The sequence below is a fragment of the Octopus bimaculoides genome, chromosome 10, assembly GCF_046866305.1.
Source record: "Octopus bimaculoides isolate indiv1 chromosome 10, ASM4686630v1, whole genome shotgun sequence".
Lineage (NCBI taxonomy): Eukaryota > Metazoa > Mollusca > Cephalopoda > Octopoda > Octopodidae > Octopus > Octopus bimaculoides.
The window spans coordinates 30,411,813-30,425,139 of NC_142937.1; the positions used below are offsets into that span (position 1 = coordinate 30,411,813).

The following is a 13,327-nucleotide window of genomic DNA, read 5'->3' on the forward strand; positions in this document are numbered from 1 at the left end:
TATCTATCTGTCGTCTATCTATCTATCTATCTATCTATCTATCTATCTATCTATCTATCTATCTACATTTATTATACACTCAGTCACACACACACAAACGTGCGCGCGCGTATATATATATATTGATTGGTCTTACTGCCTGTCTATCTAGCTTGGAAGCCAGTTATCTCTAGCTATCCATCTACATACTTATCTACTTTTAAATTTACTATGTCCACAAGCCTTTTATACATCCCTAGACTTTTAAGTCTTTTATATCCACGAACCAATAAAGCCTTTAAATCCGTGATCCTTTAATCCTTGACCCTTTATATCTGTGACCCTTTATATCCCCACAACCTATTACAGAAAATTAAACCTCCTTTGATTCTGCTCCCTTTTATTCTATTCTATATCGTTTCACTTTATTTTATTTTCTTTCGTTTCCCCTCTATATTGTATCTTATCCTGCTTTATTTTATTTTACTTCTTCTCATCTTCCTATCTGCTAATTCTACGAACAGCATTACCCTATTATCTTAATGAAATATATGAGAGTATATATACAAGTATATACATGTGTATGTTTATGCTTATATACATGCATATACATATATGTATGTATATACATGTATATATATATCTCATTTTGTCCACGTTTTTTTGTGACGTCCTGTACCCAGATATGCATCTATATATACATGTAGATGTAGGTATGTACATACATGTACGTATATATGCACATACTCACATATTATTTGTATTATTACACGCGTCATCTTTGCAAGTAAGTTTTGACTTTATATTTCTGACGCAACTCTATCTATCTTTGTATCTTTCTCCCCCTCTCGTTCTTCCTTCTGTTGTTCTTCGCCTCTCCCCTTCACTACTATATATATATATATATATCTCTTCCTCCCTGTCTCTCGTTGCTCACCTATATTCTACTTCCTCCCCTTTTTTTCTCCCTCTACTACTTTCTCCTTACTAGTCACATGTGTCCGGCTACTTCTTCCTTTCCTATCTTGGCCACTGCCAAGCTCGCACGAACTTTCTTCTCTCTTCCTTCCAGTTCGTCACATCACAGCGTTCAGTATACACATATATTTTTTTTCACGTCTGGCCTTATAGCCCTTCTTGTTTATTTTCACTGTTTCGTTCTGTCGTGTTTTCTGTTCGCCACTACATTCCTCGCATTACAAATTTAATTTGTTTCCGCGGGAAGAGCTATTCTAACCATGCGTCCTGCCCTAACTCTTTGAAACGCTTAGTTTTAGAATGGTGGCAGCTGATGAAGGAAATGTTCTCTATGTGGCCTGTGTGTTTTCTGTGCTCTGTTTATGTTCTGTTTCTCATTTTGTCCACTTTTTTGTGACGTCCTGTACTCAGATATGCATCTATATATACATGTAGATGTAGGTAGGTACATACATGTACGTATATATGCATATACTCACATATTATTTGTATTATGTGTATATATATATATATATATATATATATATATATATATATATATATATATATATATATATATATATATATATATACATATATATGTATGTATGTATATATTGGGTCATCTCATAAATAATACGTTTTTTTCAATTGCATGAATTAAAAGTTGGCGGGGGACGGGATAAACTACCTGCATCAGCTTGTTATAAAAGCAGGTAGTAATTTTACCTTATCCTTATTCTTAGTGCAAGTCCTAAAAAGTACAGTTCCGTTTTAACAGTTATTTTTCCAAAGCTATAATGGAAGTGACAAAGGAACATATTCGGTATATCTTGATTTATAAGTTCAATAAAGGCAACAACGCAACGGAAAGGGCGAGGAATATTAATGCTGTATATGGGGAATCAGACAAAAATCGTAAGCCAGTGTCAACGATGGTTCCGGAAATTCCCATCCGGAAACTACAGCCTAGAAGATCTGTAGAGCTCGACGAGGACGTCCTTCAAACTCTGGTGGAACAAAATCCCATCGTAATTGTTGAGGAACTAGAAGAAGTCAAAAATTATACGCACTTTCACCATAAAATGTTTATTAATGTCATACTACCTTCTGCGCATGCGTGTTTATTGTTGGTACTATTGGGGTCATGTGATCAATTTTTGAGCCTGATCGCGATATTTTTTTTCTGGTTTTACAGTTTAATCATGGCCGATCTACAAGCCATGTGTACCAAAGAAGAACAAAGAGTAGTAATCCGAGAGATGGTAATGGTGAACCGCTTCAGCAATACCATCTCTCGAGCTTGCTGAATCTTCTCGTCAGTGGTGGAGGTTAACGGGCGTCCTGCTTCCTCTTCGTGCATCACTCTTTTCCGATCAGTTTTAAACATCTCGATCCACTCATGCACACTTTTATGTGGTAGTGCACTGTCACCGTATTGTGCTAAAAAGCCTCCAATGAATTTCAGCACTTGACACACCTTTCAACCAGGGAAATTGGATGACTGATCTTTGTTTTTTTTTTTTGGTGCACATTGCTAGTAGAGCGGCCATACTTACATTGTAATGCCAGAAAGAAAAATGTCGCGAGCAGGATCAATCTTCGATCACGTGACTACAACAGTACCACCTATAAGCATGTATGGGCAGAAGGCAGTGTGACAATAATAATGATATGTTATGGCGAAAGTGTGGATAAGTTTTTGACTTCCCCTCGTAGGAGAGAAGCTTGGATTTGGTCATTCAACCATTCATCGACACCTGCATGCCATCGGAAAAGTTAGCAAATTTGGTCAATGAGTTACACACAAACTTTCCGAGTCTAATCGCGCACAGAGAGTGAATGTATGCTCTTCTTTGCTGTCACATCCCACAAATGAACCTTTCTTAAAATTTTTGGACCGAATAATGACTGGTGACGAGAAATAGGTTCTCTATAAAAATGTCAAGTGCCGAAGACGGTGGGTAGGAAAGGGAGAAACACCGGAACCTCAGGCTTAAGAAGGTTTTCACCTACGTAAGTTGTTGTTACCGGTTTGGTGGGATATGAAAGGTTTAATCCACTTGAACATTTAAATCCAAACCAAACGATAACAAATATCTACTGCCAGTAGTTTGAGCGTCTTTAGTCAGTGCTAGAAAAAAAACGACCATTTTTGGTTTCAAAAGGAAAGGTGTTCTTCCATCAGGATAATGCTCGGCGACGAAAAATGGTGCCTGAACATCAATATGAAGCAGTGTAAGGAATGGCTTTGTCCAGGTAAACAAGCAAGACACCACGCGTGAAACAAGATCTTCATTCGCGTAAAACAATGTTGTGTGTATGGTGGGACTGGGAAGGGATTATCCATTACGAATTGCTTGAACAGTACCAAACGGTCAAGGCAGAACTCTATGTTCAACAGATGGAACGACTCAACACGGCTATTCAAGAGAAAAGACCTAATCGTCAGCATGGAGTTCTTCTGCTGCACGACGACACCCACCCTCATATCGTCAATATGACCAAGGAAGCCATTCAAACGCATGACTGGGAAGTGCTGCCACACCCGCCGTACTCTCATTGATTTGGCACCAACGGATTTTCACCTCTTTCGATCTCTTTCAAATGCTATGCGTGGAATTTCGTTCAATACTGATGCAGAATTGATAGTTTGGTTGGATCAATTTTTCGAGTCGAAATCGGGTGATTTCTACCAACGAGGTATTGAAAATATTGTTGAACGTTGGGAAGAAGTTGTTAACAACAAGGGTGAATATATTATTGATTAATTAGTTGTCATTTTTATTAAATCTTTTAAAAAACTTAAATTTAAAAAACGGTGGGAATTTAGTTGCCACCCTAATAGAAAGGATGCGTTAAATGCAGTATCCAAATCTTGTTTCACGGTAAGTCCTAGGTATTGTGCCTACAGAGCACGTTCACCACTTATGACTACCAGGCGTCATCAGCGTTACTGAGCATTTTATGGTTGGATCCACATCCGGAATGTTGAGATGCGCGTAGGGTATATTTTAAATGATTAAGGCATAAGACGGTAACTAGAAGCTTCATCAGCACAACAATCATTTCGGTTTCATTAAGCGCTGCTCCCTAGTGAGCGTGGGATGATGTAGTCACGTCAGATGCAACGCACAGTGCGAAATAGCCTCATCAGGTAACGCAACATACTTCAAAATTTACCAGATTTACATTTCATTTTTGCTCCAGGTTATATGCTGGTGGTGAGATGCTAGCAGTTCAGACACATTTGGTTGAGGAAGTTGTGCTGAGGAAAAATAAGTTTAGCTAACTGTGTATATAAGTATATGTATATGTGTGGGTATGTATGTATGAATATATATATATATATATATATATATATATATATATATATATATATATATATATATATATAAACCCTATTTTACTAATTGTAGTAGTTATAATTTGTACTTATAAACTGTGTATTAATTAGCACGATAATATTTTTAGTGAATATTATATATTAATAATTAAATGATACTATGATTTTTATAAAATAAATAATATAAATATTTTAATTAATTTATTTAATGTAAATATATTAATTTATAGTATTTAGCTTCTTTCATGTATATTATGTAATTTACGTATTTTAGTTTTAATTTATTAGACTTTAAAATTATTTAGATTTTAAAATTTCCAGTAAATATTTATAATACAGTTAATTTTTTATTATGATTAAAGCGAAAATACATGTTTGTAAAATACATGGTTATAAAACTTAAATACATGTTTATATATCTCTTTATTTTATTATTTTTCTTTACGCCATATTTTCACGCGACTTAATTCTAATAAACGCTAAGTTAAAAGTATAACGTTTAAAATTTTAGTTTAAACTAAAGCTTCGAGAAGATAAGTATTGCATTTATTTTCAGTAATATTGTTAAATGTCTTTCTTTTATTTATTGGTAAAATAAGTATTTTTATATAAATTCATTTGATATTTATTGTTAGTCGATATATATACATTCATTTTATTATTATTATTATTATTGTATTTTGACCCGAAGATTAGCTATATTTTTGAATAGAATTGATTTTCGATCGATTTATTTTGAATCGATTTTATTTTTATTTTATTTTCTATTTGAAAATATGGTTATGAAACACGTGTAGTCATTTTTATTATTTTAATATTTATTACTTTGTACTTTTTTGATTTTTATTATAGGTCTTTTTAGTGTATATATTTACTTATTAAATTTTTCTATATGAGATTGTGGATTTTCATGGATGAATTCAATAATTGTGTTTTTTTCTCTAAATTATATATTTATATATTATATATTGTGAAATTTAATTTAATTTTAATTCTGATAAATTAAATTGAATTTTTCCTTGTAAATTTGGATTTTTATCCCTAATATTACCATTATATATATATATATATATATATATATACACTAGCAGAAATACCCGGCGTTGCCCGGGTTAAAGAGAATAATGAAATCTAAAAACGCCGTCTAGACTACGCATCATCTTTATATATAGAGATGTATATACATACACGCACCCAAACACACGTATATATATGTATATCAATATAAATATATGAAAGTCAATGAAGTTTCGTAAAAGAAGGTGATCATGTACATACTTTCTTGCTGTTGTGATTATAACACCTCGTTGTAAACAATGTTCCTTGTTTTCCCTTGTGGAGCATATACAAATAGGTTTTTTTTTGCTGCCCACTCTTGAGCAGCCAACATACAGTTGTCCATGTGAGAAGCAGGGCTCTTCCAAAAGAAGACCAGCTACAGACAGTGTTTGACCCCGAGATTTGTTTATGGACATGGCAAAAGTCACACGAAGGGGGAATTGTAGTCTTCTGAATGTAAAAGGAATGTCTGCTCCTGATGGAGTAAGAGGAATTCTTGGAATAAAGACGTCATCCCCTTTTGCACATCCAGAAAGAATGGTAGCCTCGATAACGTGTGACATCATTTTCTTTATCACGAGTCGTGTTCCATTGCAAAGTCTTGGTGGTTCCAGATTGCGGAGCAGCATAACAGGCGTTCCAACTTTAAGTGATAATATGTGGGGAGGTAGTCCTAGAGGCTCCAACGAATTGAGAAATTCATTTGTATCTGGAACTGTATCAACAGACTTGTAAGTTTGAAGATTGCCGGGAAGAGTATGCATCAGGTGTTGATTAATTTTTGTAACAGCTACGTTTTTTGGAGCTAATATTGCTCTTTCACATAGCCAATTGTGATTTTGGTAATTTTGTTTAAAGTTGGGAAAGACTTTGTGTTTGAGGTCATCTACAGAATTAACAACAGAACAAAATGGCCGGAGGTCTGCAACGAAATAATTTTACTCAACACTTTGCAAGTGAATCAGTGGAGGCAAAGATGCGTCTCATTTACTTGACAATTTATGCACCACATTGCAGAAATCACAATGTAAGTATATCTGAAAGGGTAGTCTTACACTGTTGTACCGTTGAATTACAAATAACGCTCATCTGTTATGTTCGGGTTAAAATTTCATCAACATCAAAAATATATGAATTTTCATGGGAGTTATGGCCGTTATGCAAAGAATATAATCTCCAAATTTCATAAAGATCCATTCAGTACTTTTGACGTAGTTTTGGATAAGAAAACAAATGATTAATGTGTGTGTTTGTGTGCATGTGTATGTGTGTGTGATGGGTGTATATATGTATAGATATCTGTATGCATGTATATATGTATATATGTGTACATATTACATGTACATCTATATATATATATATACATCTACACATATGTATACATATACGTGTATGCATATAGATCTATATATATATATATATATATATATATATATATATATATATATATATATATATATATATATATACATATACGTGTACATATACATCTATATGTATACATATACATCTCTCTTTCTCTCTCTCTCTCTCTCTCTCTCTCTCTCTCTCTCTCTCTCTCTCTCTCTCTCTTTATCTCTCTCTCTTTCTCTCTCTCTCTTTCTCTCTGTCTCTTTCTCTCTTTCTCTCTCTCTCTGAAAGTATCTGTCATTACAGTATCGAAATGGTGTACATATACATGTATACATATACATCTCTCTCTCTCTCTCTCTCTCTCTCTCTCTCTCTCTCTCTCTTTCTGTCTCTCTCTTTCTGTCTCTCTCTTTCTGTCTCTCTCTTTCTGTCTCTCTCTTTCTGTCTCTCTCTCTTTCTCTCTTTCTCTCTCTGTGAAAGTATCTGTCATTACAGTATCGATATGTGATTGTTTCAGTTAGTGGAATAGTTTCATTTTTAAAGTGAAAGTATTTGACATGAGTGTTTTTGTTTCACTTTTGACACGTAATACTTAAATAGTGGAAGAGATATTATGTTGCCGTGTGCTCGAACTTTGCAAGAAGTTAAAAATTGTTTTTGACTAAAACACAACTGGAACCCTAAGTAAGGCATGTGTAAAATTTGAATGAAATTGGTTGCGTAGTTCTCGAGTTTTAGGGATTCACACACGCACAGACTGACAGACAGACAGACAAACAGACACACATTCTCATTTTTATATATATAGATATATACACACATACACATATAAACATATACACCTATATACATGTGTTCATATATGTATATGTGTGTATATATATATATATATATATATATATATATATATATATATATATATATATATATATATATATACTAGCAGAAACACCCGGCGTTGCCCGGGTTAAAGAGAATAATGAAATCTAAAAACGCCGTCTAGACTACGCATCATCTTTATATATAGAGATGTATATACACACACGCACCCAAACACACGTATATATATATGTATATCAATATAAATATATGAAAGTCAATGAAGTTTCGTAAAAGAAGGTCATCACGTACATACTTTCTTGCTGTTGTGATTATAACACCTCATTGTAAACTATGTTCCTTGTTTTCCCTTGTGGAGCATATACAAATAGGTTTTTTGTTGCTGCCCACTCTTGAGCAGCCAACATACAGTTGTCCATGTGAGAAGCAGGGCTCTTCCAAGAGAAGACCAGCTACAGACAGTGTTTGACCCTGATATTTGTTTATGGACATGGCAAAAGTCACACGAAGGGGGAATTGTAGTCTTCTGAATGTAAAAGGAATGTCTGCTCCTGATAGAGTAAGAGGAATTCTTGGAATAAAGACGTCATCCCCTTTTGCACATCCAGAAAGAATGGTAGCCTCGATAACGTGTGACATCATTTTCTAAATAATGCTCATCTGTTATGTTCGGGTTAAAATTTCATCAACATCAAAAATATATGAATTTTCATGGGAGTTATGGCCGTTATGCAAAGAATATAATTTCCAAATTTCATAAAGATCCATTCAGTACTTTTGACGTAGTTTTGGATAAGAAAACAAATGACTAATGTGTGTGTTTGTGTGCATGTGTATGTGTGTGTGATGGGTGTATATATGTATAGATATCTGTATGCATGTATATATGTATATATGTGTACATATTACATGTACATCTATATATATATATATACATCTACACATATGTATACATATACATGTATGTATAGATCTATATATATATACATATACGTGTACATCTATATGTATACATATACATCTCTCTCTCTCTCTCTCTCTCTCTCTCTCTCTCTCTCTCTCTCTCTCTTTCTCTCTCTCTCTTTCTCTTTCTCTCTTTCTCTCTCTCTCTCTCTCTCTGAAAGTATCTGTCATTACAGTATCGAAATGGTGTACATATACATGTATATGTATACATATACATCTCTCTCTCTCTCTCTTTCTGTCTCTCTCTTTCTCTCTTTCTCTCTCTGTGAAAGTATTTGTCACTACAGTATCGAAATGTGATTGTTTCAGTTAGTGGAATAGTTTCATTTTTAAAGTGAAAGTATTTGACATGAGTGTTTTTGTTTCACTTTTGACACGTAATACTTAAATAGTGGAGGAGATATTATGTTGCCTTGTGCTCGAACTTTGCAAGAAGTTAAAAATTGTTTTTGACTAAAACACAACTGGAACCCTAAGTAAGGCATGTGTAAAATTTGAATGAAATTGGTTGCGTAGTTCTCGAGTTTTAGGGATTCACACACGCACAGACTGACAGACAGACAGACAGACAGACAGACACACATTCTCATTTTTATATATATAGATATTTATATATGTATGTGTATATGTAAGTAAGTATGTATGCTTATACAGATACATTCCTATACACATACATACATGTACACACACTCCACACACACTTGCACACACAGCGCACACACGCACATACATATATGTTTTGTGTTTATAGCGTTTGAACCTGATCGCACCATTTTTCTCTCTACTTCCCCCTCTCTCTCTCTCTTCTACATATTCTGTTTCATTCTTTGAACAATGTTAGTTGAGTACTTTCTATGTCAGCAAAGCAGTTGCTGTAAGAGGCAGTGTACCACTTACTTTGCAAAAAAGAGTTTAGTTCATTTGCGTTCTTTACCTTTACTACATGGCTACATTAGCTTATATACACTTCAGCAGTGCTTTCCCTACCACACAGAAGATTCTTTGTGTGGCTGTTTTCATAATGGTCACTAGACCAACTTCTTGACAACATACAGCATTCTGGGACTGGCCACTGACAGTTGTCCTCTGATTAGTGTCCCTACAATATAATAAGTTCTGGGGTTTCATTGATAAAGTTTTCTACAAAAGTACATCGCTATGGCGCAATGTTTGCTGGGACTGGATATTGATCATGGTTCCAAAACATAGTCGCCATAGCGTGAAAGGTTCTGGCAAAGATTATTGCTAATTTTTCTAATATAACTCCAGGGTCAGTATAGATTCTGAGACTAATTGTTGAAAAAATCTTTACAAAGTCCCTCCACACAAAAGATTCTGGATAAACTTCCAACAGTCGCATAAGTGCAGGAATGAATTTTGCCTAAGGGTGTGAACCCAGGTTCAATATATTTTACAAAATGAGTTCAATCATTTTTCAGTCTTAATATTGGAATAAACATAGTTATAATAATATTTATTATTATTATTATTATTATTATTATTATTATTATTATTATTATTATTATTATTATTATTATTATTATTATTATTATTATTATTATTATTATTATTATTATTATTATTATTATATTTGTACATCAGTCAAATTGGATTAATCCAATAATAGAAAATAAAGTTTCAAATCCGTCCAAAAATGTTTCTGTGTTCATTCGTTTTGGTGATGAAGATTTTTAGGAGATCCTTTAAAGCGTTTTCATTGCCCCTGCACCACCAAATTTTAGTGGCTGTACTCGCACTGTTCCCTAACCAATGAACAGTGGTCCCTCTGACAGCAGCTCCTTCCCTATTATACAATCGGTTCTGGGTGTGTCACGTGACCGTTGTTCCTACAACAAAGCCCTTTGAATACAAACTGACTATGAAAGGGGTTTCCAAGAAACAGTGTTTCTACAATTCCAAAGCATAAAATCATTATTATCAAAATTATAAAATGTTTACATTAAATAGCTTTCATATTTCTCATTGCAGCTGAATCTTGTTTGCGATAATGCGATTCTGACAAGACACATCATGACCATTTTCTTCATGGGCTACTTTTTTGCCATGGCTATCTGTGGAATTTTATCAGACAGGTAAGTTTTGTGTGTCATATCTGCATGCTGGTGTGTGTAGTGTTTGCATCATATTTTATATTTTTGCGTATTTCATGTGCGTGTGTGTGTGTGTGTGTGTGTGTGTGTGTGTGTGTGTGTGTGTGTGTGTGTGTGTGTATGTATGCATGCGTGTAAGTATATGTGTGTGTACGCCTGTATTTAATCAGCTGAATTTTAAGTTTGTCTCATCAATCTTTTTCAGATTTGGTCGCAAGAAAGTGATAATTGTGTGTTTATTTTTGCAAGGGGCAGCCGGAATAGCAACGGCCTTAATCTCCAATATTTATGCCATATATGTGTTACGTTTTCTCACTGCAGTTGGTGGTGCTGGATCATACATTCCCTCAATTGTATTTGGTAAGAAAACAACAATAAAATACTATAAATGTCCACTTTTAAATTTTATTCTTTATCTGCTCTCTTCCATTAGAAAGAGCCCTTTCAGGGGTTTTAATCATATCCGCAATTTTAGCTTATCTCATTACGGAAGAAATGTTACGTTGCTCTGACTGAAAAGGAAATAGTCATGGCAAAATAGAATAGCACAGGTTACGCAAACACATGCGAGGTGGTATTAAAAAGTTCCCGGACAACTTTTGTAGCGCGCCAACAGATGGCAGCACGCAGTTGCATGTGCCATGAGAGCTAGCGCTTCATGAGGCAGTGTGCCAAGTAACATTGCTGTGTTTACTTCGCAAGTTGTAAAATGTGTGTTCTTGTGATCACGTGTATGGTGTAGTCTGCACTTTTTGTCAAGGACAGGAAGCTGGAACAAAGAACCAACGTGAAATTTTTCGTTAAACTTGGAAAGTCTGCTACAGAGACATTGAGCCCTGCTTCAGGAATCTTACGGTGATGAGGCAATGGGTCGTACGCAAAGTTTCAAGTGGTACGGATGCTTCAAAAGCGGAAGAACGTCCCTGGGAGACGATGAACGATCAGGAAGACCTCCAACGAACGTTACCCCTGGAAATGTGGAGAAAAGTCATCAGCTTGTAAATGAGGATCGACAGAGGACAACGAACCAGGTTTTGAAGCATTTGAGGGAGGACATTCTGCGAAAGCGATCGGATCTATGGAGAACAAAGAATTGGATTCTTAACGATGACAGTGCACCCTGTCACCCAGCTCTCCTCACCCTGTCACCCAGCTCTCCTCACCCTGTCACCCAGCTCTGTCATTTTGTAGATGTGTGCAAAAAACAAGATTAAGAGAAGAAAAAATACCATCTTGACTGGGCTGTAACCTATTGAATTTTTGTTGCTTTTCTTAAAATTTTATTCACCAAATCTCTTGATTTTGTTTTTGGTTTTTACCCTGCCAAATTCTGGTGCCTCAAACATTTTAAGTACCACATTTAATCTTTTGATTAAATATATATATATATATATATATATATATATATATATATATAACTATATTTAGTATATGATTTAAGTTATAGAACGAAGTTTGAAAGTTTGACAAGTTTAATCATATTTTTCGTAAATGGAGGAGATTAGATGTTAATATGGAATAAAATATTTTAAATTCATATCGCAATACGATCGTTTCGTACAGAAAGACAATAAATTCATTTTAAGTATCTGAGTTGTCAAAGAGTACTCAGCAGTAGCAGAATAAGGAAAAATTTAAGAAAAACTAAATAAAGAAAAAATGGTGTTCTTAGTAATTTTTGTAATGTGTAATTGTTCTCGGAGTCATATCTGTTTTAAAGACGACTATCGGTAAACGGTTAGATGATGAAATATATAATATAGAAATATAGGTAAATTAATATAAAAGAGCCAATTTAAAACTCATATATAAGAAGTAATAAGCAAGTGGGGTTGAAAAAAGAATATCCAAATAAGGAAATATGGAATTTTAAATACTGGAGACTGAAATTTATATTTAATAATCAATATGGCTTATCTATAAATTAGAAAGAATGTTTAAAAGCAATCATAAATGGTTAGTGGTATATAAACTTTATAAAAGAATGTTTTATGTAAATAATATGTCGGAATTATAGAAGGAGATAAGTAGGTATTACAGAAAGTAATTAAAGCATTAACAGTAGATACTAAAAGGCGGTTAATAAAACGATATAAAAAATATAAAAATTATAAGAATAATAAATAAAATATGAAGATGAGGGGGTATTTTACTTACAATGTCCGCTGCTAAAACTATAAATCATCTATAGAATGGTATATAGAAAAATTAATATATGGAAAAGAATTCAGAATAATTAAAGAGAAAGTAACTGTTTTCGAATATTGACTAGTGTAGGGGAGATTATAAATAAGGAGGCGAAATGGTCTAGTTTGTGCCTGCTATGGAGTTTGCAAAAATTTAAAATATTGGCATTATGTAGATAGATATGCTTACTAAAAAAAAAATTCTGGCCTATATATATATACTAGCAGAAATACCCGACTTTGCCCGGGTTAAAGAGAATAATGAAATCTAAAACCGCCGTCTAGACTACGCAACCCTCAACTGTTAGTAGCTACGATACCATATTTCTACATTAATAACTCTCCAATCCATTCCAGCATGGAACATAGACATTAATTGGAATGCCAGTCTCTCATCTGGGAAGGCCTTGAAATCACTGTTACCAACTGGGGACTATGTGTCGCAGTGATAATAAAAAGACTCAAAGGAGGTCTGCAACGAAATAATTTTACTCAACACTTTGCAAGTGAATCAGTGGAGGCAAAGATGC

General features: G+C 34.1%; 1 protein-coding gene across 1 annotated transcript in view; it reads left to right on the top strand.

Annotated features, from left to right (window-relative positions):
- The window catches only part of LOC149133500 (organic cation transporter protein-like), a 58,484-nt gene that overhangs the window by 18,745 nt on the left and 26,412 nt on the right, over positions 1 to 13,327 (top strand). The window contains exons 3-4 of the mRNA XM_089358495.1: positions 10,490 to 10,593; positions 10,817 to 10,971. Coding sequence (XP_089214621.1) covers positions 10,490 to 10,593; positions 10,817 to 10,971 — 259 coding nt within the window. The remainder of the gene's footprint in view (positions 1 to 10,489; positions 10,594 to 10,816; positions 10,972 to 13,327) is intronic.